The sequence below is a fragment of the Herpailurus yagouaroundi genome, unplaced genomic scaffold (assembly GCF_014898765.1).
Source record: "Herpailurus yagouaroundi ecotype Mexico unplaced genomic scaffold, PumYag 222, whole genome shotgun sequence".
NCBI classification, from domain to species: Eukaryota; Metazoa; Chordata; class Mammalia; order Carnivora; family Felidae; genus Herpailurus; species Herpailurus yagouaroundi.
Window position 1 is genome coordinate 4,699,926 of NW_024412453.1, and position 24,772 is coordinate 4,724,697.

Sequence of the window (24,772 nt, forward strand, 5' to 3'; positions counted from 1 at the left end):
ATTAAAAGTTCTTTATAAGCATTTCAAGGGGCTACATAACATCATAAAGATGGGTCATAATTTCTAACATTCCTTTGCTGCTTAACATTTTGTTTTCAATTTTTCCTGACAATAACTTGGACTTCCATAAATTTTTGCCAATGTGGGATGGGATTACACTAAAGGTTTAGTAAGAACGTTTTAGGGCTTTTGAGAGACAAGTTTACACTCAGCTTTACATAAGAATGTCACATCATCCGCACACTAATTGCTTGGATTTAAAAAGCTATGGAATAGTTCGCCATAATTTATAATTATTGTACTGTGTTAGAAAAGTTTGAAACAACTGTATTAAATATTTTATTAAAATATAAATATTAAATGTTTTAGAACTTGGAAAAAATATATAGTTGAAGGGTGTAAAGTAGAAAGTTAAAGCCCCTTTCTTAACAATCCCAACCCGCAGACGTTACTGAAATTAAATGTTTTGTTATATCTCCTTCCAGATACCCATCTTTGATTTTTTGCCTTCAAATATATATCCTACACATTTGGAAAATTTCTGTTGGTTAGATCCCTTGACGTAGTCAGCCGATATGCTTTATTTAAAAAATATTCCACAAAAATTTCTTGATAAAAATTTTTAAGTAGTTTCAGGATCACAGAAAATTTGACAGGAAGGTGGAAATGACCCTTTGCCCCTACATGCATAGCACCTCCGCATTCCCAACATGCCCCCACCGGAGTGGTACATTTGCCAAAATTGATGAGCCTGCACGCACACATTGGGCATTCACTTTCAAAAGCATGATATGCGTTGCTAAATCTCCTTCTCCCCACCCCACACCTCTCAAAACAATGCATCAATAGAGATACACACCAACCGTAAAGTGGAGACCAACAACGAAACAAAAGCCATGTTCTCTACACAAAACCTAAAATAAGAGAAAAAAACGTAAGAATTTAAGTGGGCCGTTAGAACCATCACCTAGAGACACTATTGACCATACGGTGAATTTCATTTAGTCACGCAACTTATACAAGTGGATGCAGGATGTGGGATACACATAGGGAAAACTCTCCTTCCATGCTGGTAAAACAGAAAGTACAACAGCTGTGACAATAAAGAGTTCCCTCTTGGTCCTCTTTCCCATGAATTTACCCAGGCGGCATCTTGGGAAAAGCAATTTAGCATCCTCAACTCCCTAGCAACCCAAGTCTCCTTTAGAAACGTCGGACTCCTGAGTGATTGATGGTGATCATACCCAATATCATCTTTTCCTTTACCCTTTCCAACCAATCGAATGGAAGCAGGGGCCTAGGGGCGTTCCCACCGCTGCCAGGGCGGGCAGTGTCTGTCTTACGTCTGCTATGCGTCATCAGTCTGCGCTGAGTGCACGTTTGGCCGTTGCGCTCAGGGCAGCGGTTACCTTGTCACAGCAATGAGCTGCGCGGGGGCGGCGGCGGTTCGCTCCCTGTGGCGGCTGCGCACGGGCGCCCTGCGGCCTCTCCCAGGTAAAGAACCAGCGCGGCCGCATAAGCGCGCTAAACCGCCGAACCAGGGAATTTTCGCCTGTTACTTGGGCCGGAGAGGTCACGGGGCAGACGTCGTAGACGTCATAGGGCTGCGACGGCGCGCGACTGCGAAATGGGAAACTCGGACCGCTGACAGGAAGGGCGGAGTTTGTGGTGCTCTGGGGGAATGTGGGGCGGGAGGGCGTGGTTTTCGGCTGGGGCGCTCTGGAGTGTCCGCTCGCAGTCGGCACGCGGGGGAATGACATAATTGTACACCTCTGACGGGCCGTCACTGCCGGTGTCGTCGGCATTCCAGGCTGAGGACAGGTGGAGGGAGACCTTGCAAGTTCAGTGTCTATGGGCGTCATCATAGCCTTCTTTAGGAGCCCTGCTAGGCAAAGTAGTCGCGCGACCTGCCGCGTGGGCTTGTTAGAAGTGCAGGTCCCACTCCTGACTTACAGGGTCGCATTGTCTGTAGTTTAGCTAGACCTTCGAATGTCTTGCATGTACTAGAAAGTTTGAGAAGCACCTGGGTAGTGGAAGGGGCATAGAGTTTGGAGTAGGGAGATGAGTTAGGATCCTGGGTCCTTCTCCTATCCTCTTTTCATCAGAGCTGCCTCAGAAAATTGTGAAGTCGTTTTCTGAAAGTTAAGTCGTTCGTATACCACCTGAAGATTTTTACCTTTTAGCAATACCACTTGTACTTTTGATTACCGAATGTGTTTTTTCTATAACCGTGTTCCATCTTTTAAAAATATTTATTTTTATGGGGGGAGGAGAGCACAGTCGGGGGAGGGACAGAGAGAAGAGGACAGAGGATCCGTAGCGGGCTCTGAGCTGACAGTCTCACAGCAGTGAGCCGAGTGGTGGGGCTCCAACTCACCAACCCGAGAGATCATAACCTGAGCCAGAGTCAGGATGCTCAACCGACTGAGCACGTCAGTGTGTTCCATTTTTAAATTAAATAATTTCACGGAAGCTAAGTTCTTATGGTGAAGACGGAAAACCAAGTATTGCCTGGCCCAAATAGAGTAATCAAAAAATGAATGGGTTAAAACCAAAAAGTACATTGTATTAGATACTATTGCCTACCAAGACTTGAACCCCGGAACCCCCAACAGTCTTTCTGGGTGGGGGGAAAAAAAAAGATTAGCAAGTATTAGGAAGGTATTTGTAAACTGAGACATTCTCCTTGATGAAATCAAAGGGATTGCAAAAGAATTTAAAAGAGAGTAACTCTTAACTACGTGGGTGTTATTAAATGCATGTTCATAAGCCACTTAAGATCTTCCTGTATACTACTTTAAATCTCCTAGGTACCATCATTATTAGATTTTTCACACTGTGGGAAAGCACTAACTTAAAATGATACATTTGAGAGCTTCTAGCACAGGGCCTCAACTTTATTTTTTCGCAATTTTAAAGTGTGTGACAATGCAGGCAAAACTCAGGATTTTTAAACATGACTTTTAATGCTCCTTTGTTGAGCCAATGAGCATAACAATAAAAATCATTCTTTATCACTTATAAAGTTACTTTGCTTCCTGTATCTCATTTTATCTTCATGATAATTCAGTAAGCAAAGTGTTACTATTGTAGGTTTCCTTAAAAAGGAAAAAACCTGATTATTGCCAATTTTATATGTAAGAAATGGCAATTTTGATTTGTCCAAGGTTAGTGTTAGAGAATAGAACATGTATACGGTGCCTTGGTGGCTCAGTTGGTTAAGTGTCCAGCTATTGGTTTCAGTTCAGGTCATGATCTCACATGGTTCGTGGGTTCGAGCCCCATGTCAGGCTCAGCTCTGCTGGTGTGGAGCCTGCTTGCAATTCTCTCTGTGCCCCTCCCCTACTCGCTTGCTCTCCCTCAAAATAAATAAGTAAACTTAAAAAAAAAAAAACAAAAAACAGGACACAGTTTCTGGCTCTAGCTCTGTGCTCCTTCTTTGGTTCATCCCATACTTTTTAAAGATACCTTACAGAGATTGTGAAAAGATAAAAATGGCAAATAATACAACCCAATCCTCCACACACCCCACAAAAAATCATTTATTAGGTGCCTGAGCCTGGAAAAGTGCAGTGCTGGGGAACTGTGAGGTATGTTTTTAGTGCAAATACAGTCCTGCCCATCAGAAGTCAGCTGTGTGTTTACACTCATCCTGTGTACTCAGCCCCTTGCTATTTCTCGTGAAATGTGTTTTTAAAAAACGAGTCCTGGGCTGTAAGTTCTTTCCTATTAACATGTTTTGGGATGTGAGTAACAAATGAAAGAACAAGCAAACAAGATTATCTTGAGAGGCAGAGCCAGCTCATTGTTTTCTATTCCAATTCCTAGGAGTCCTATTTCTGTAAGGAGGTAAGATTCATGGGAGCATCAGTCCTTGGACCTGGAGGAGAAAACTTTGGACAGGCAACCCTGACTTTCTCAAATGTGTCAAATTGTTCTCCATAGGAGAACATGGTCATGGGGGCACCTGGGTGTCTCAGTTAAGCATCTGATTCCTGATTTCAGCTCAGGTCATGATCTCACGGTTTGTGAGTTTGAGCCGCATGTCGGGCTCTGCAATGATAGTGCAAAGCTTGCTTGGGATTCGCTCTCTGCCCCTCCCCTGCTCACTCTCTCTCTCTCTCTCTCTCTCTCTCTCTCTCTCTCTCAAAATAAATACATTTTTAAAAATGATAATAAAATAATAAGAAATCACAAAAACTGGACCACAGTGACCCACTGTCTGATAGCACAGATCCGAGTGGTACATTACACTCAGCAGAACTTGCACTCCATCTAGTTTTTGGTGTCCAGTTCCTGGACTCCATCCAGTTTCTTGAGTCAAGCAGGCACAGTGAGATGGAGCAGGTCCTGCAGAAGAGTGGATTAGAGCTGGGTCACCAGGCCTCAGACCCCCATATCCTTGCTCCTTTGTTTAGTGAGGCATTTAAAACCCCAGAATACAGAATCACTCAGATTTCAGCAGACCTACCCCATCACCTGTGTCCAAAGCACTCAAACCTTTTTTAATAAAAAAAAGTGAAGTTTTGCACACATTTTCAGGGTGTTGAAGTTAGCCTAAATGAATAGAAGTATGTGTTAAAGATATGGTAGTCATGCATAAGAGCCTTAAGACACATCTCAAGATGATACCAGTACAAGTCAAAGTTCACATGACAGCTGCGTCCATGGGGTCCACATTTTCATATCTACAAAAAGAGCTGATAACATCTTATACACATAACAACACACTGGAAGGCTCTTAGGGGAAAAAACTTTGGGGATGCCTTAATGCAAGGCTCAGAGAGTACAATCAAGGCGTTAACGATTAGGAGATCTTTTTTAAGTTTATTTCATTTATTTTGAGAGAGAAAAAGAGAATGTGAGCGGCGGAGGGGCAGGGAGGGAGAGAAAGAATCCCAAAAATTCCAACACATGAGATCCCACAAACCATGAGATCATGACCTGAGCCGAAACCAAGAGTCAGATGGTTAACTGACTGAGCCACCCGGGCACCCCTCTTAGGAGATTTTTTTCAAGACAAAATTTAATCTATCTTGAAGAATTTACATTTTGAAGACACGAGTTCAGTTGAACTGATGATGTACCATAAGGAGATGAAACTCAAGGTGTAAGGCTCTGCTCTCAAAATCCAATGCCCATGTGTGTTTTGAGAGAACTTAAATCTATAGTTCTCAACCTTGGCTGCACAGAACTTTTTAAAAATATTGCTGCTTCCTCTCCCCACCCCGGGGATTGACTGGGGAGGAACATCCATGGTTTTGACAGCTCCCTTGGAGTTCTTGTGCAGCCGGCATTGGGAACGAAGAGGCCTGAGGGGAGGTGAACTGGAGAAGCATGCTCATCTAGAGGTCACTGCCTGATGAAAAGACAGGCTCAGTATTTCCAGATCTTTATGTTTAACATGAAGCCAGAAGAATCAGATCTTTAGGTAAACTCTATGTTTTAAGTGTTGGTAATTAATTCACTTTTAAAAGGAGGTGGGGGCTGGCTGGCTCAGTCAGTAGAGCATGCAACTCTTGATCTGAGTTCAAGCCCCATGTTGGGCATGGAGCCTACTTTAAAAAGTAACGAAACTATGGGGCGCCTGGGTGGCTCAGTCGGTTAAGCATCCGACTTCGGCTCAGGTCATGATCTCGCAGTTTGTGAGTTCGAGCCCCGCGTTGGGCTCTGTGCTGACAGCTCGGAGCCTGGAGCCTGCTTCAGATTCTGTGTCTCTCCATTCTCGGCCCCTCCCCTGTTCATGCTCTGTGTCTCTGTGTCTCTCAATGATGAATGAACGTTAAAAAAAAAAAATTAAAAAAAATTTTTTAAAGTAACAAAACTACAGGTTTAACAGAATACATTTATGGAGATATCCTTCCTACGAGGAAGTCATCTGTGACCTTAGTTCCAAGGTACCCCTTTCTTCTGTCTGTAAAAGGAAACATCTGTTTTACCCGAAAGTAATGAAGAATAAACATTTGCATTGCAGCTTATGGAAGAAGAATCAGTGTCAGATTTTACAGTTCAGGAATGACCTTAGACAATATCAATTGGGCAGCTGTGGATCGAATAATCCGGGTGGATCATGCAGGTGAATATGGAGCGAACCGAATCTACGCAGGGCAGATGGCCGTCCTGGGTCGGACAAGTGTCGGGCCAGTCATTCAGGTGGGTGCTCTGTTATCCCTCTCAGGCTGGCCTCACTGAATAGTGTGGGGATCCAAGGGCCTTCAAGTCATGAATCACATTACATCATGCACTGTCAAGGGAGGTACTGTCCCCAAGAGAACAAAAATTGGTTACTAAGGTGGGGTCAGGGGAGGGAAAAGTATATTATTATTTGTATGTATTAAGTAGAGACATATAGTACATAAACAGATATATGGTATATCTGAAGTATTAAAATTTCACTGTGGGGTGGGCAATTAAAAATGTTTGAGAATCATCACATGAGGTAAAAGCACCAGTTGCTGAGAGGTTGTGATCCTGTTCCCAGTGGAGATATTTTATATTTTATACTGAGAGGCAGAGGGAGGGGCCTGGGCTCTGTAGTCACAAAGACACAGATTCACATTCCAGCTTTCTTCCACCTCCTACTTCTGTGACCTTGGGGAAGTTACATGACCTCTCTGGGTCTCTATTTCTACATTTGCAAAATGAGCTGATAATACCTACCTCATTGGGTTTTCGTGAGGAATAAATGAGCTGGCATAGAGCAGCTAACACCATGTCTGGCATGTAACAGACACTCAGCACAAGTTAAATTGCCTGCTGTGAGCCCTTGGGCAAGTTACTTAACCTCTCTGTGCCTCACTTTATCTGTGTAATGGGGATAATGACAATTAGTGCAAATTACATGAATTGCCTTCATAAATCTGTTTGATAGCACCTGGCACTTAGGATGTGCCAGCTAAGTGTTAGCTCTTTTGTTTTTCCCACTTAATCCTTTGATGTAAATGATACTTCTAGTATTCTAGAAGGAAATTATACAATCGGTGATTCTCTGCTCTCCTAATTGCGGAGTGGGCTCAGCATCTCATTTCTCTTTAGTGTGGACCTTGTCCTTAAAGAGGCATGTGTTGGGGCACCTGGGTGGCTCAGTCAGTTAAGCAACTGACTTTGGCTCAGGTCATGATCTCGCAGTTTGTGAGTTCGAGTCCTGCATCGGGCTCTGTGCTGACAGCTCAGAGCCTGGAGTCTGCTTTAGATTCTGTGTCTCCCTCTCTCTCTGCCCCTCCCCTGCTCGCATTCTGTCTGTCTCTCTCAAAAAAAAAATAAACATTAAAACACAAAAGGCACATGCAGGTCTCAGAACTTCTGGAGCCATGGTTCATGGCCCGCTAACCTAGAATGGAAATAATGGCTCTTCTCCTGGTTTGCTGGCACTCTCTTCTCCATATCCAAGATGCTTTTTAGTCCGATGCTTCACTTTTTCCTTGGGTGATTGAAGGGGAAGGGGAGAAATAGCGGTTCTCATTCTTCCTCCATCTCCCTTGTGCTTCCTGTCTCCCACAAGGACAGGGCATGGAGCTTCCTTGGCATGTAGCAGGTGGTCTCTGAGTAATGCTTGCATGTATTTTTATGTTTTTCTTACAGAAAATGTGGGATCAAGAAAAGGACCACTTGAAAAAGTTCAACGAGTTGATGGTTGCATTTAGGGTGCGGCCCACCATTCTGATGCCCTTCTGGAACGTGGTGGGGTTTGCACTGGGTATGTGTCCAGAAGAGCTTGCTTGAGCTTAGGGATCTGGGGCGATTACATCGTTAAAGTACTGAATCCACAGTTCTTTCTGTGTCCTCTTACAACCTTTTTGTTGACTTAATATTTCTTAAAGTTAAATTGACTTTTTTTTTTGGCTTAAATTTATTTAAATATTTATGGATTTAAATCAGTGGTTTTATAAATAGAAAGTACAGTAAAAACAAACACATCGGAGGAGGAAAAAAGCTAGAGCAATTCAGTTGTAGCCCGATGATGTTTCCTGACAAAGGTTCTAAGACCTGCTCACTCTTAAAAAGGGAGAAGAGTAAATGTTGGGAAAGAAATAAAGATGTACTCACCCCAGATGAGGACTTTCTTCCTGCCATAATCAGAGGGTTAAAAAGAACATGGAAAAGAGAATAGCATTCTTACTCTGTGATTCAGGATTTGATAGTGTGACCTGGTACCACCTAAAACAGCAATTTTCACTGGGGGCAGGTTGCTCCTAAGAACGCTTGGCAGTGTCTGGAGACATTTTTGGTTGTCACAATCAGGGGTGTTTCTGGCCTCTAGTGGGTAGAGGCCAGGGACGCTGCTAAAGTATCCTCCAGTGCACAGGATGGCCCCCACAACAAGGAATTACTGAGCCCTAGAGCCTGTAGTGCTCCGGTTGATGAACCCTGACCTGACACGATCTCCCGCACCGGTGTAGTGTCTGTCCCATCCTTTTCTGTGCTGGATTTGACAATTCCAGGTGCGGGAACCGCCCTGCTTGGGAAGGAGGGAGCAATGGCCTGCACTGTGGCTGTGGAAGAGTCTATAGCACATCACTACAACAACCAGATCAGGACGTTGATGGAGGAGGATCCTGAAAAATATGAGGAACTTCTTCAGGTATTTGAATATACTCTGGAAATAGGCCGCTAAGGGTGAAAAGGGTCGGTAAGCAACTTGGTGGGAAGGAAAAAAAATAGCAAGTTGGGGAATGACATGGCCTTAGAAACCTAGGTGAGTGCCTCATTCTATAGGCAAGAGACACAGAAAGCTCAAGTCATGTGCCCTGGTCACATGCTCGGGCAGAACTGGGACCAGAAGCCATGTCATGTCTCCTGAGCCCACAACTGTATTCTCTCCACTTCTGGATCATTGATAGATTCTGAGCCAATTCTGTGAGCACAAATACTTCAGCTTAAATAAATTAACCAATAGATATCTTCATGTAATTTTCTATTACAAATAAGGGAACTGTTTAATTTTTTTTCAAGTGTAAATTGGGGGTTAGTAAACCCTGGCCTGGGGCCAACCACCTGTTTCTGTAAATTAAGTTTTGTTGCAACACAGTCACGCCCATTCTTTAATGTGTCTGTGGCTGCTGTTCCCCGAACATTGGCGGAGTTGAGTAGTTGTGGAGAGGCCCATACAGCCAGCGGAGCTTGAAGAACTGACTTTTTCTCCCTTTATAGGAAAAACTTTGCCTACCCCTATCTTAGATGGTAGAATGAGGCTTTAGCCTCTAGAAGAAGATAGGACAACAGATTTCTTTTGATTTTCTTTGATTTCTTTGTATTTAACCAGGTGATAAGGAAATTTCGGGATGAAGAGCTCGAGCACCATGACATAGGCCTTGAACATGACGCACAGCTGGTAGGGAACCTCTCTTTACTATTTGCTTGTGCTGCCCTGGGCACCTTATTTGGAAGATTAAAGGGCGGGAAAATTTTTGTTTCCAGAAAAATAGATTTCATAGTGACCACTAAAGATAGCAAACCAATACTGTGCTTTGATAAAAAATCAGGCAAAAGCATTGCTCCCAATGGGAAGTCTTATTTCTTGCTTCCTTTCTCATCATTTCCCCCTAGCAGCTTCTTTCCTCTTCCCGATGAGAAACCAGATGATTCAGATTTTCTGGCAATAGTGGAAGCTTCCCAACCTTTTGAATTAAAAGAAATGTTTAGATCTTATGTCTTATCCAGAGAGCTGCAGCCCTGCCATTTCAGGCCATATCTTACTGCTACAAGTGAACATAGAACATGTTTCTTTTGTTTGCTTATTGTCGTTTTCAACAGGCTCCAGCATATGCTGTTTTGAAGAGCGTTATCCAGGCCGGATGCCGTGTGGCAATATATTTATCAGAAAGGTTTTAAAGTATGTCCACTTTTCTGTCTATAAAAAAGGGTAGTAATTAAACAAGGGGCATTGGCAGAAAAGGAAATGTGCAATTGTCATTATATGAATTTTGTTAATAAACTGCAAGAGGTTTTTTTTTTTTTTTTCATTAATAAAAGTCTCTATTGATGGTTTTTTTTTTTCTCCTGTGCCACCTTATGCCAGAAGGCTGACTGTTGGCCAGGTCTGTTCCAGTTAATAACAGACGAAGCTGCTGCTTGTTTGGGGCATAGTTAATTTTTTTTTTTAAATATCAAGAATGAATCATTAAGAAAATAACAGAGGGGCGCCTGGGTGGCGCAGTCGGTTAAGCATCCGACTTCAGCCAGGTCACGATCTCGCGCTCCGTGAGTTCGAGCCCCGCGTCGGGCTCTGGGCTGATGGCTCAGAGCCTGGAGCCTGTTTCTAATTCTGTGTCTCCCTCTCTCTCTGCCCCTGCCCCGTTCATGCTCTGTCTCTCTCTGTCCCAAAAATAAATAAATGTTGAAAAAAAATAATAATAAAAAAAAAAAAAGAAAATAACAGAAATCTTTAAGGGGAAAAAAATTTGAATTTACTTCTAACCAAAGGTAATTTAAAACGTGAGGGTGTTGAAGATTGACAAAGCAAGACTGTCAAATCCATCGTTAAATGGAAGACTGTCATTGTCTCCATTGTTTCCAGTGGCCTCCTTAGCTGTTGTTCCTCTTCTCTGGATTTTTCAGTGCCAGAGGGTCCCAGGCTGTGGTTCTTGGCCCTGTTCTGTCTGTCATCTTTTTCTTGGTATCTCATCCTGCCTTGTGGTTGATTCCTTCACATTCCTGTTTCAGCCCAGCTTTCTCATCTTCAAATATCCACCTGCCAGCCGGTCCCCTCCATTTGGAAGTCAGAGAGAATCTCAAGTTCCACGTGCCCCAAGCAGAACTCCTCGACCCCCACCCCACCATTCTGACGCCCCAGTGGCCTTCCTTATCACAGTTAATAGCCGCTCCATCCTTCTGGTCCTCAGGCCAAAAAATCTCTGGAGTCACCTTTGACACCTGCTTTTATCACACCCCCATCCAGTCAGTCAGGACATCCTGCAGACTCTACCAAATCCTTTTTGCTGCCTCAGCTGCTGCCACTCAGGGCCCAACCACCCTCATCTCAGCTGGGTTATTTCAGAAGCCTCCTAACTATTCTTCCTGCCCTGCCTGGCCTCCCACAATCCATTCTCAACCCAGCAGTCAGAGTGATCCTTTGAACCAGAAGCCAGACCTTGTTACTGTTGCTCAGCTCAGAACCTGCCCCCCCCCCCCAAGTGGTTTATCCCACTTTCCTCAGCACAAAAGTCAAAGTCCCTAAAATGGTCTCTAAGAACCTGCATGATCTGGTCCTCTGGCCACTTCCTTCTTCCTCAGTCTGCTCCAGCCACACTGGCCTCCTTGCCATTTCTCAAAATACCAGGCACCGTCTTGTCCTAGGGCATTTGCGGTGGCTTCTCTTTCTGCCTGCAATGCTCCTTCCTGTATATCTGCATGGCCAGATCCCTCACCAGCTCTTGGATTTTTGCTTGATGTCACCTTTTAACCAGGCACCCAGGTGCCCTATTGATGTCACCTTTTAAAGGAGGCCCTCCCTGACCACCTTTTCCAGAACTGCAAACCCCAGCCTACTGCTTGCCTCATCCCACTTGCTCAGCTCTTGCAGTTTTTCCCCACAACACTTACCGCCTTCTGACATATTACATGATGTATTTAGTTATTTATTTTTGTCTGTTTCTCCCTGCAAGAGTGTAAGCTCTCTGTAGGGCAGGAATCTTTGTTTTAATCACTGACCCATAATAGGTGATCACTAGATCACTAGTCTTCACTGGGATTGAATGAAGAAATAGCTCTCCCTTGTTAGAAGTCATTTTCACATAACCAGTAATGTAAGAATTCAAGACTATATGCTTCGCAGCAAAATTCAGTACAGATTTATTGAAAAGATGCTACTGGGCCAGGCTGGGCTCCTGGGTTCTGGGTCCATACCATATGATTTGCTATAAAACTCCAAATCTTCCAGCCAAAAGGGAAAAAAAAAAAAAAAAAAAAAAAGACGCTACCAAGAAACTCAAGGCCATTCTCTTTTTAAAAATTTTTTAATGTTTATTTTTGAGAGAGAGCACAAGTGGGGGAGGGGCAGAGAGAGAAGGAGACAGAGAATCCAAAACAGGCTCTGAGCTATCAGTACAAAGCCCAGCATAGGGCTTGAGGTCATGAACTGTGAGATCATGACCTGAGCTGAAGTCGGATGCTCAACTGACTGAGCCACCCAGGCACCCCTTTTATCTATTTATTTTAATGTTTAAAAGGCCATTCTCTATGCTTCTTGCTGATGATTAAACAAACTAACAAACATGCAAAAGAATGAGTTTGGACCCCTGCTTCACAGTATATATATAAAAATGAACTCAAATGGATTAAAAATCTAAATGGTAATGCTAAAACACATAGAAGAAGACATAAGAGTAAATCTGTGTGACTGTGGATTAGATTAGTTTTCTGCATAGGATGCCAAAAGCATAAAGCAACAAAAGAAAAAAACAGATAGATTGGACTTAATCAAAATAAAAACTTTGGTGCTTTCAAAGAATACTATCACGAAGGTAAAAGACAACCCAAAGAATGAGCAAGAATGTTTGCAAATCATAGATCGGATAAGGGATTTGTATTTAGACTATATAAAGAACGCTTTAACAACTCAACGATAAGAGCCCAATTAAAAATAGGCAAAGGATTTGAATAGATGCATCTTTAAAGAAGACACAGGCCACTAGCATTTGAAAAGAGGTGTAAGATCATTAGTCATAGGGAAAACCACAATGAGATACCACTAGTGTGGCCAGTGGGTAGTGTGGTGCTGCTCAAATAGGGGAAAATAACGTGTTGGCAAGGGTGTAGAGGAATTGGATCTGCACACACTGCAATGGACACGTGAAGTGGTGCAGCCCCCTTTGGAAAACAGTCTGGCAGTTCCTCAGACAGTTAAATACAGAGTTACCATGTGACACGGTGACGCCTCTCCTAGGTATAAACCCCAAAGCAATGACAGCATATATTCAAACAAATACATATTCACGAATGATTGTGGCAACGTTATTCATAATAGCCAAAAAGTGGAAACAATCCAAATGTTCACCAGCTGATAAGTAGATGAGCAACATGTAGCCTATCCATACTATAGAGTATAAACTGGTCATAAAAACCCTTCAAAACATGATGTTTGGGTACAAAGTTTCAGAATGGAAAGAGGAAAACAGTGAAGGCAGATGGTGGTATGAATGTACTTACTGACACTGACCTCTACACATAAAAATGGTTAAATGATAGGGATGCCTGGGTGGTTCAGTCACTTAAGTGTCCAACTCATGACTTTGGCTCAGGTCATGATCTCACAGTTGATGAGTTCAAGCCCCACATCGTGCTCTGTGCTGACACTGTGGATCCTGCTTGGGATTCTCTCTCTCTCTCTCTCTCTCTCTCTCTCTCTCTCTTTCTGTCTCCCTCTCTCTGTGCCCCTCCCATTTGCACTGTCTCTCAAAATAAATAAATAAAAACTTAAAATGTTTAAATGATGTTATGTATAGCTTACCACAATTAAAAAAAAAAAATGCTAAGTGAAGGAAGCCAGACACAAAAGGCTAAGATTGTAGGATTCTGTGTATATGAAAATGTTCAGCAGAGGCAAATCCATAGTGACAGAAAATAACCTAGTGGTTGCCTAGGGTTGTAAAGAATGGCGGGACACGAGGACCAATTGCTTTTGGATACAGTTTCTTTTTGGGGTGATGAATGTTCTAGAATTAGCTGGTGGTGGTGGCTGTACAACCTTGTGAACAAATTTTTAAAAACTGCTGAATTGTACACTTTAAAATGGTGAATTTTATGGAATGTGAATCATAGCAATAAAAAATAGACGATTTATAGTTATTTATAGTTTTATGCCGTATTTGAAAGCCAATTTCAATCTAGTCTGTTGAATGGGGGAACGATTTCCTTAACGTGCCACCCTTCTGTAGCCTGTAGAAGCCTCAATCTTCTGAGATGCTCTTGCTGTTTCTTGCCCTCCCATATCAAAGCTAATTCTGTAAGTATTGCAGTCAGGAGTCTTAGTCATATAAAGACATTTTGTACAATACTTATTAAAAGCCCAGATTTGCTGCCGTTTGTTTAGCACCTGCTTCAGAACTGATGGCTGATGTTTTATGCTTCTGAGAGCTTCCAGAACAAGACCAGAGAGATTTTCTGAATCCTCCCGGGATTGTTTATAATTCCATTACAGATTGTCCTCGTGTATTAACAAGGTAATCTTGTCTTTCCCTTACTTTACTGCTCTGACCTTTCAGGGAAAATGTGATTTCAAAATTGGACACCATCCAAAGATGATGCCAGGAGGACAAAGGATGTTATTCTTGCAAGCAGGATAGTTCCAAAGAGGCAACCTGAGCTATAGTTCTTTGCATGTCTTGGATTCCCTTGCTGTTCAAAGTGTGGTCCACAGACCAACAGCTAGTGGCATCACCTGGCAACACTTTAGCAATGCAGAATTTAGGGCTCCTCCCCAGACTTTCTGAATTAGAATCTGCATTTTGACAAGATGTGGTGGTTTTCTACTCTGGCCAGAAATTCCTGGATACTCCTCTGTTCAGTGGAGCCTTGTTCCCCTTGCCTTGAATGTGGGCTGTACTTAGTGACTTGTTTCTAACAAGTGGTAGAAATGATGGAGTGTGACTGCCAAGGCTGCCGGCTCATAAAAGACATTGCAGCTTTCACCTTTCTCTCTGAGATCACTCAATTTAGGAAAACATACATGCCAGTAGTCACGTATGTGTGCCATCTTGGGAGTGAATCCTGCAGCCCCAGTCGTGCCTTCAGATGATGCAGCCCCTGCTGACATCCTGACTGCAACATCATGAGGGACCCGGATTCCGAATCAGCCAGCTAAGCCACTCCTCAGTTTCTGACTCTCAGCAACTATGTTAGATAATGTTTCTTGTTTTCAGCTGCTGAGTTTTGGGGTAATTGGTTAAGTACAGCAATAATTAACCAATACATGACACTTAAGCACATTAGATTTGAGAAGCTGAACTAGACGGTGAACTCCTGGATGGCAGAGACCACGTTAGTCGTTTTCATGCCTTCACAGCTTAGCACAGTGCCTGACACTCAGTAAATTTTTGCTGGACTAAATACAATTTTCAGTTGCCATTTTTAAAAAATGAAAACTTTCTGTAAAAAAAAAAAAAAAATGCACACATCCACATGGTGAAATATTCCAATAGTGCTAAAGGTATTTGCAGTGACAAGTGAATCTCTCTGCAGACTACTGTTGCTTTTCAGGAAACTGACCCCTTGCCTTACTTTATGATTAGTTGTTAGCAATCTGTCACATAAGACAGTACATTTTTTTCTTTCTCCCCCCCCCCCCACTTCCCAAAGAAATCGCTGCTTCGAAATGAAACAATATAAACTACATATATGTTAAAAAACACAGACAAAAAACACTGTTTCCAAACCTATCTCTAGAAGTAACCACTATTAAGAATTCATTGTGTACCTTTCCAGACTCGTTTTAAAACATCTCTTATTCAGGGGCACCTGGGTGGCTCAGTCAGTTAAGCATCCGACTTTGGGTCAGGTCATGGTCTCCTGTTCATGAGTTCGAGCCCTGCGTCCAGCTCTGTGCTGACAGCTCAGAGCCTGGAGCCTGCTTCAGATTCTGTGTCTCCCTCTCTGCCCCTTCCCTGCTCACGCTCTCTCAAAAATAAATAAATGTTAAAAAAAAAATAAGTCTTTTATTCATACATGTACACCTTTGGGTTTGTAGTGTTCCCTGTGCAGAGTGATACTGTGTGTCTTGATCTGCAGTTTGTGCTTTCCTTTTAGAGACCTATGCTGGCCATCCTTCTAAGACAGCATGTATAGATCCACCTCATCCCTCTGACCCGCTAAGCCACCACCACTACCGCGACACTGGCCTCCTGCCACCCTGCACAACTGCTCTAACTGCTTCACCCACCGCATTCCCACCACCGCCCCTCAGAACAGGTACTTTCCTCACCCCTTTTATGGAGGAGGAGGTGGAAACAGAGTCTGCAGGTGCTGGAGAGCCTCGAACTTAACCACCGGGTCCCTTGGCTTCTAATTTCCTCTCTTCCTCTGTCAGGTGGACGTTTGGGCTATTAATAGCACCAAATTGGGGGACCTCTGATGCTTTAGGCGACCACCTTTGAACATAGTTCTATGGAATTTCAGGAGGAGAGACCTCTCAGGGTTCTTCCCCGTTTTTGGAGATTCCAAACTTTTTGAGAATGTGATAAAAAGTCTGAATCCTCACCCCAGGGCCTCCTTAAGGCCCTCCTTAAAACTTCTTGATCCAGTGATTTGAGGAGAAGAAAACTTGACCTTTCCCAACAGAGAGGAACAAAAGAAACCTTTCCACAAAACTGCTCTTTTCTGGCTCTGCCAGAGCACAAGGCGCTTTCCTGCTGAATGTATTTTCAAAGGTTTAAAAGGCTCCTCTTGCCTTCGGGGACGTGCTTCCTCCCACTCCTGTCTCCCGAAATGGCAGCCCTGCAGGGCTGTGACAGAACACGACAGGTCCTTTGATCTGGGATCGTGTAGGAAGATCAGCTCCCTGGCGCGCCAAGGGCAATGGAAGGTCCTGGGCCTCATGGCGCCCGCCTGCGGCCACCAGAGGGCGCCCTCGCCCCGAGTTCTGAGTCCGGGCGCGCAGCCTGCCCTGCTAGTCAGTCCAGAATGTCCCAGGGACAACGCCTGGTGAGCAAGGCGAGGTCATTGCTACGTGTGGTGATAATCGGGCCCCAGTAGTCCCACCTCCTGATCTCCGCTGTTGAACGGGAATGGATTGTCACATTTGCACACTGCAGGAGACGGAGGGCTGTTCCAGTCTGCTCTGGCCCACTGACTTGAGAGCATCCCTTATTCAGGGAGGATGATTCATTTTCTTCTTTAGGAAAGGGAGAGAGGGAAACGTGGCAGGACGATTAGTCTCTGTCTAGGAGTAAAACACGGAGAGACCAGCTTCAAGCATCAAGCAGTATCCAAGGGGCAGCGTTGAATATTTATTCTAAAGTTCACGCTGCTCCCTGGACACACCTTGGTCACACACACCTTCCTCCCATTTGTACGATCCACCCTTTTTCCGATGAAGGCCATTTGCCCTTCAAAACCGCTTATCTCTTTTTTTTTTTAATTTTTTTTTCAACGTTTATTTATTTTTTGGGACAGAGAGAGACAGAGCATGAATGGGGGAGGGGCAGAGAGAGAGGGAGACACAGAATCGGAAACAGGCTCCAGGCTCCGAGCCATCAGCCCAGAGCCTGGCGCGGGGCTCGAACTCACGGACCACGAGATCGTGACCTGGCTGAAGTCAGACGCTTAACCGACTGCGCCACCCAGGCGCCCCAAAACCGCTTATCTCTTAAGTGACATCACCCCACACCCTCTCTTATCTCTCCATACTTGAGCTTCTTGCCCTGGTACTTTATTCTACCATCGTGTGGTCACTACCTGCCTTCCTGACATCTGTCCAACATGTTGTGACCTTATTAAAGTCAAGGGCTGTTCGCACACCTCATTGGCCCTCCGCCAATGTGTGATAGATGAATCTTAGCTAAAAGAAAAAAAAGCCCATGTGAACGCATGAGGTGGAAGAAAGTGAATTGACACGAGTAATTACGAGTAATGACAAACAATCTTCCTGATCTCAGTATGAACAACCTAGACACTGTGGTGGGACCAATGAGGCGGAGGCCTGAGGTGCAGGCGGTGAAAGAATTCTGCTCAAGGCAGAACAAAGGAGATACAAGAGCTAGAAGTTTGTTGAATACATTGCAAGGGAGCAAAGAGCAGACTGTCAGTCCAGAGGCAGTGGTGGGGGTTGGGGGGAGGCTGGAGTTAAGGAGGAGAGGTGAGGAGGTGTGGAATGTATGGAATTTTCCTTTTTTGGTACCTGTGCCTAGTTGGAAGTAGCCCATTGGTCAGCTAGGGCTCGTGCATGTTTTGAGGCGGTCGCCTCCTGAGCCTGTTAGCATTCAGCCCAGTGGTCACTGGGGGCACTTTTACCTTACTTAAGTTTCCATTGCTCAAGCCTCTTGCCTAAAAGAGGCTTCTACAGAAACTTCTGGATGAAAGGATGAAGTCAGGCAGGAGGGTCAACCTTTGAGTGTCCTCTTGTGCATCTGCATCCCAAACCTGGGATGAGCCTGGCCAACATTTAACCTGCGGCCGTGTCTCAAGTCTTCTTCCTCAAAATGCTTTTATTTTTTGCTGCTGTGTTTTGTTTCTTTAGAATTTCTCTTCATGTGACTTTGTTCCTTAAAAAAAAATTATTCATTTATTTTTGAGAGAGAGAGTCCATGTGCATACATGTGCTCCTGTGAGCAGGGGAGGGACAGAGAGAGAGAGAGAGAGAGAGAGAGAGGGAGAGAGAGAATCCCCAGCAGGCTGGCTCTGTGCTGTCAGCACGGAGCCCAACTCAGGAACAGTGAGATCGTGACCTGAGCTGAAATCAAGAGTTAGACGCTTAACCGACTTTCTTCCTTTTTTAAAATGTCGATTACATTTCTAGGGCTATACAGAATTTTCTAACTCTTAATCCTGGAACACTTAACTGGGCATGCTCCATCAGAGTCAACCCTGAGATTAAAAACAAATGTGCATCTGTTCTACCCAGCCTTCCAGAAGCAGGAGCTCCACGGCTGGCCTGGGGGATAAATGTCTTTTAAAAACTCACATAGGGGCTCTGATGTGCAGGCCTGGTTAAGAATCAGTGGTTTCATTCCAAGGGCTTGATTTTAAATCTGCTCCCGAATAGACGCTTTTCCCCTGCTTTACATTTTATTTTTCCGGGCTGATTCGGGATTTCCATTCTGTTCCATTTCTTTCCTGCGCTGTTTTCTGCTGAGATGTGACTTGTAGTTCCAGTGTTCTCCGGCCCATTCAGTGCCATGACAGCTGGAAACACGGTCTTCATCAGGTGGAAACAATGGTGAAGAGCGATGCTCCCCGTTCTGCTGGGGGTGGGGGTGGGGAGCAGCCTTTGTGTGATGTTTTCCCTGCCTAGCTTCCAACTGGCCTTATTGAAACAATGAAACACTGTGTGGAGATGCCACCTGTTGCCCTTGGTTGCTGATGCCCTGTGTAGTATACATGCTTAAATAAGACGTGGCCACTACATGAATAATTATCTCAATTATTTGGTTTTAAGGGAGCATATTATTGTAAGTACTGTGGAGCAAACAAAAACAAAACCTTTAGAACATGAACTTCAGTCCTGTTTTATAACATTTAGAAGAGACCCAAAACATCTCATCTCTGCTGTAAAAGGAACTATTAGTTCTGCTAAATGAAAAACCCAGAGGTTGTTCTCTTCAGCTATGGTTTGATCCAGGAGCGCAAACCAAATACTTGGCTTCTCTCTCGTCTCTCTGCTTTCCAGTGTCGATATCAGGCTCACAATGACCCGCCAGGGGCCCTCCCCACGTGTGGCGGCAGAATTACTGCAGCACTTCCATGCATCACCTCCTAACACTGCTCCAGCCACTAGAAAGATCTCTTCCTCTAGCTTCTGCAGAAGAGAGAAAACTTTGCTTTCCCAGAGTCCACAGCACACAACCATCCCTCACCTCTAGGCTCATTTTTCTCCCATCAGGTCACACTCCTCACCATCAGCCAATCACTGTGGTCCAGGAGATTGTGGTGCTCTCATTGGCCATCCTTAGTCACATGGTTGCTTTTTAAAAAATGTTTATTTATTTTTGAGAGACCAGACAGAGCACGAGTGGGGGAGGGGCAGAGAAAGAGGGAGACACAGAATCTGAAGAAGCTCCAGGCTCCCAGCTGTCAGCACAGAGCCCAATGTGGGGCTTGAACTCGTGAACCATGAGATCACGACCGAGGCCAAAGTCGGATGTTTAACGGACTGAGCTGCCCAGGTGCCCCTCCAGTCACGTGGTTGCTCTTGAAACAAATGTAGTGGGGACACCTCCACCCAACCCACATGGGCCAAGAGTAGGGGAAGGGTGGTTTCCACAAAGGAAGTCAGAATTCCCTCACCAGGAGGAGGGAGAACGGATGTTGGGGAAGAAACATCCCTGAGCCCTGGGGGTCATGATGGAGACAAAACTTGAGTGAAGGTAAATGGGGCAGCGGGTTTAGGATGGACTACGTACAGCAGGGAGGACTGACACCAGTGGGAGGACATTCGGATAGTGCTCCCGTTTAGCATGGTGAGGACCTGGGTGAGAGCTCTGTGGTTGCAGGCAGAGTAGCATAGCAGTTCACAACACCTGGGTGTGGATTCTTGCTCTGCTACTTAGTGGGTGTTACCTAACCTCTCTGTGCCTTAATTTCCCCACTTGTAAAACGATTGCACCTGTGTTGTCACGGACGACCCTGAAAACAACATGCGAAGTGGAAGAAGTCAATCACAAAGGACCACAAATTATGGTTCCATTGACATGAAACATCCAAAGTAGGCAAATCAATGGATACAGAAAGTAGATTAATATTGCCTCCGTTTGGGGCAACAGAGATGTTGGGAGGTGATGGCTACGGGGTTCAGGGTTCTTTTGGGGGTAAGAAGTATGTTCTAAGACCGTGGGGATGGTTGCACAACTGTGTGAGTGGATAGAAGACACTGAATTGCGACTTAAATTGGTGAATTGTAGGATATGTGAATTATATCTCAATAAATCTGTGGATTTTTAAAATTGTTTATTTATTTATTTTGAGAGAGATAGAAAGCACAGGCAGGGGAGGGGCAGAGAGAGAGGAGAGAGAGAGAGAGAATCCCAAGCAGGACACGGGGCTCAGTCCCATGAACCACAACCCAAGCCTAAATCAAGAGTTGGACACCCAACTGAGTGAGCCACCCAGGTGCCCCCAAATTGTGGGTTTTTTTAAAAGTCATAAGCGTCAAGTGCTTTTAATCGCACCTGGCACATCCTCTCTGCCTGCTCCATCAGGCCCAGAGGTCACGGTTGCTTCTGACTGATGTAGGCCCTAGGGGACTGTAGACCAGCCCTCAAGTCTAAGTTTCCTTTATCCTACCCTTGCCTTTCTGAATAGTCCCATCATAAACTCCCTGTATTAGCCTCTTTTGAGTGTGCCTCTCTTTGCTGCCAGGACCCTGACCACATAGAGACCACCTCTCCAGAAGAAGAGTGGGACTTGTTGGCTAATCAGAAAGGACTTGTCAATTTTTGTGTTGAGTTGACTGGGCCACAGGGTGCCCAGACGTTTGGCTAAAGATGATTCTAGGTGTCTCTGTGAGGGTGTTTTTTTGTTGAGATTAACACTTGAATTGGTAGACTGAGTAGAGCGGTATGCTCTCCTTGATGTGGGTGAGCCTCATCTAATCAGTCGAAGGCCTAGATAGAACATAAAGCCTGTCTCTCCTGAAAGTAGGAGGGAACCCCTTCTCCCTGACTGCTGGATGGGGACATTGGTCTTTTCCTGACTCAGGACTTGCGTTGGAACATCAGCTCTTTGGTCTTTTGCAGATTCGAGCTAAACCCCTGGCCCTCCCGGGTCTCCAGCTTACAGACGGCAGATCTTGGGACTTAACAGCGTCCCGAATCACATGAGTCTCTTTTTTTCTGCATATGTAGATCCTTTTGGTTCTGTTTCTCGGGAGAACCCTGACTAACACAGGACCTAAAGAAAAGATGAGTCAGTGATGAGTTTCAAGCGAAATGACTGGGAAAACAGGCAAAATATTGGACAGAAATAAGGAAATCAAGTCAAGGGAAGTGGTTGCTTCGGGGAAAATTTTTTTTGTAAACATTTATTTAACATCTGCCCTGTACCAGATAGAGTGGCAGCCGCTGGGGATTGAAAGAGTCACCCAGTTGACTAAACTAGACACCAGATTCATCCTTGATTGTATCTCCAGCCTCACTCTCCATACTGAATTAATCTCAAGATCTGTGATTTTACCTCCTTGAATTGCTTTCAAACTCATTTCTTTGGCAGGTAGAGAGGGCTTCCGTTGGAATTACCATCCCCCAACCCTTTTATTTTTTTATTAATTAGTTAATTAATTAATTAATTAATTTTTAGGGAGGCTCCCTGCCTAGCATGGAGCCCAGTTTGGGGCTTGCACTCACGACCCTGAGATCAAGACCTGAGCTGAGATCAAGGGTCTGACACTTAACCGAATGAGCCACCCAGGATCTCCCCTCCCCCAATCCTTTTAGATCCATAACATTTTGTAATGACTTCACTCAGGGTTCAGCAGGACCGTGGACATATTTGAGGTATTTGGAGAGCCTTTGTACGTAGAATTAGAAAATAGAAAGTCACAGGTATCGATCAAAGTACGTGGAAATAAGGTTTATTTTGCAATTCCATATTAAGGGGATAAGGAAGGGTGTGGCTAACAATGTGAAGTGTTTGTTAGGTGATGAGATGGTGTCTGAAGAAAAATTATCTGCAATTTTTCTGCAAAATGCCATTAGTCAAAACAGGGCCCAGAGTAAGGGAAAGATGGGTGGAGGACAGGGGATACCTCCAGAGAGAGAGGAAAAAGGTGCCCTGGGTGTCCTGGGTGACAGCCAAGACTGAGAGTCCCCTCACACTTCCTACTTTTTTTTTTTTAAGTTTATTTATATTTATTTATTGTTGAGAGAGAGAGAGAGAGACAGATTGTGAGCAGGGGAGGGGCAGAGAGAGCCGAAGACACAGAATTGGAAGCAGGCTCCAGGCTGAGCTGTCAGCACAGAGCCCAACGTGGGGCCTGAACCCACAAACTGCGAGATCATGACCCTAAGCCAAAGTTGGACGCTCAACCAAGTGAGCCACCCAGGCGCCCCTTTAAGTTTATTTTTATTTATTTTGAGAGAGAGAGAGAGAGAGAGAGAGAGAGAGCGCAAGTGGGGGAGGGGCAGAGAGAAGGGGAGACACAATTCCAAGGCTCTGGCAGTGCAGAGCCTGAAGTGTGGCTTAAACTCATGAACTGCAAGACCGTGACCTGAGCCAAAGTCACCGAATGAGCCACCCAGGTGCCCCCACACTTCATACTTTGTCCCCCTCTGAGGGAAGGGTATCTTAAGAAGCCACAGCAAGGAGGGACAGCTTGGACCACCCCTGTCTCCTTGGAGTCCTGTAGGGTATCATGTTGTCCACCCATTTCCAAGGGAGCCCAGGGGAGGCGCTCAGACTGAGATCATCTCAGGTGAGGGAGGTGGGAGGTTGTCCATTCTCTGCTGAGTGAATCCAACAGCAGGAAGCCTTTTCTCCCTCCGCCCCCTTTCCTTCTTTTTGTTCTAGATGACCGGAGATGAGAGAAAGAATAAATCACTTTACAAAAGAGATGCTGCTTTTGGTATTGATTTCTAGGCAGTGAAGCTAGAGAGTATTTGGAAGTTGTTATCATATTTAAAAAAATTCAAACCCCTGCCATTTTCTCTGCATTCCTGTCACCTCTTCACAAGTTTTGGCCGCTGTCATCTCTTACCTGATGCCTCAGTCTCCACGTTGGGCTCTGTGCAGCCTGCATTCTCTCCCTCCACATTGCAATAGGATGTGCCCACGTGACTATATTCGGGCCAGAAAAATACAAGCAGAAGTTCTTAGGTGGGGTTTTGGGAAAGCTTCTTAAGGAATGGGGCAAAGAGCTAAAACTGGCTTTTGTTTTTCCCCTTCCCCCAAATCTTGCTTCCACGAGGGATGTGGATATGATGGCTGGAACTCCAGCATCTGTTCTGAAGACACAGTTCCACACGTGCAAAATGTACAGGGATTTTTGCTGCAGCGCTATTTGTAACAGCAAAAGACTGTAACCCATCTCAGTATCTGTTAGGAGGGGACCAGCCAAACAACTTAAGACTCAGCCATATCAGGGATGACCCTGCACCCATTAAAAAGAATGAGGTGGCTCTATCTGTTGTAATATGGAAAAATCTTACTATACTGGGGCTACGCAAAGATGCAGAACAGTGAATTACAAGTATATATAAGTATAGTTCAAATCCCAGATGAACCACTTCACTAGCCTGATGAGGTTGTAGGTCAGGGGTCAGGGAACTACAGTCAGGGAGCTAAATCTAGCTGTTATTGTACATCAGTTTTTATTGAAACACAGCCCTGTCCTTCATTTACAGGTCTATGGTTGCTTTCCCTCCAGAAAGACAGACTTTGACACCTGCAACAGAATCCGTATGGCCCACCAAACATTAGTTTTTTATCTACTGGCCCTTTACAGAAAGCATTTGTAACCTCTGATCTAGACCTTGCTCTCATTATCTCTAAAATGGGTTGATAGAAACATGCCTTGGTTCACAGGGATTGTAAGGATTATGGAACACAATGAACATAAAAACTACTTAGTATTTATAGTAAATCCTCAATAAACATAGGTAATTATTAAGATTTTCTCATTGATCTTATTCTCATTTCTTCCAATAGAAATTTCCCTGTAGCTATTTAATGAATATAAGTTGTCTGTTTTTGCAGATCTAAGTAAATTGCTTAACTATTAAAGAATAGTTTCCAAATCTAGGAAGTGTGTGTGTGTGTGTGTGTGTGTGTGTGTGTGTGTGTGTGTTGGGGGAGCTGGCCCTGAGTTAAGGGTAGGAAACCAATATTTGTTAAGCCCCTACTATGTGCCAGGTGTGGGATGAATGCTTCCCATGTGTTACGTCACTGAAGTTTTATTACCCAGGAAAGGACACATGACGCTCAGAAAGAAGGGATAAGTAGTCAATGACACCGTTACCAAGTCCCTGAGCTGGGACTCAAATCCAATGCTGCTTCCCTCCAAAGCACATGCTCTCTCCATTATAGAAGCACCTAACTGTTGAGCTGTGTCCACTTCAAGGCAAGATCTTGAACCACTGCACGCCTCGCTGACAGCCCTGGCCAATGCCTCTCGTCCAACGTATTTATCCAT

General features: G+C 44.5%; 1 protein-coding gene across 3 annotated transcripts; it reads left to right on the forward strand.

The window, feature by feature from the left end:
* Positions 1-1,386: 1,386 nt before the first annotated feature.
* On the forward strand, positions 1,387-24,003 carry COQ7 (coenzyme Q7, hydroxylase). 3 transcript variants are annotated; one of them, XM_040458935.1, is made up of 7 exons: positions 1,387-1,494; positions 5,975-6,153; positions 7,582-7,696; positions 8,442-8,581; positions 9,263-9,331; positions 9,754-9,832; positions 23,985-24,003. In XM_040458935.1, the coding sequence occupies exons 1-6, from the start codon at positions 1,422-1,424 to the stop codon at positions 9,829-9,831; spliced, it is 654 nt and encodes a 217-aa protein (XP_040314869.1). In that variant the 5' UTR covers positions 1,387-1,421; the 3' UTR covers position 9,832; positions 23,985-24,003. The 3 variants fall into 3 exon arrangements, with proteins under 3 accessions (XP_040314869.1, XP_040314868.1, XP_040314866.1); XM_040458934.1 differs by lacking the exon at positions 23,985-24,003 and adding an exon at positions 15,742-15,911; XM_040458932.1 differs by lacking the exon at positions 23,985-24,003 and adding an exon at positions 10,663-11,910.
* The last annotated feature ends 769 nt before the right edge of the window (positions 24,004-24,772 follow it).

Coding starts and splice junctions, on each gene's coding strand:
- COQ7 (XM_040458935.1), top strand. CDS start 1,422: ATGAGCTGCGCGGGGGCGGCGGCGGTTCGCTCCCTGTGGCGGCTGCGC. Junction 1,495..5,974: donor CGCCCTGCGGCCTCTCCCAG/GTAAAGAACCAG, acceptor TTTGCATTGCAG/CTTATGGAAGAAGAATCAGT. Junction 8,582..9,262: donor AATATGAGGAACTTCTTCAG/GTATTTGAATAT, acceptor GTATTTAACCAG/GTGATAAGGAAATTTCGGGA.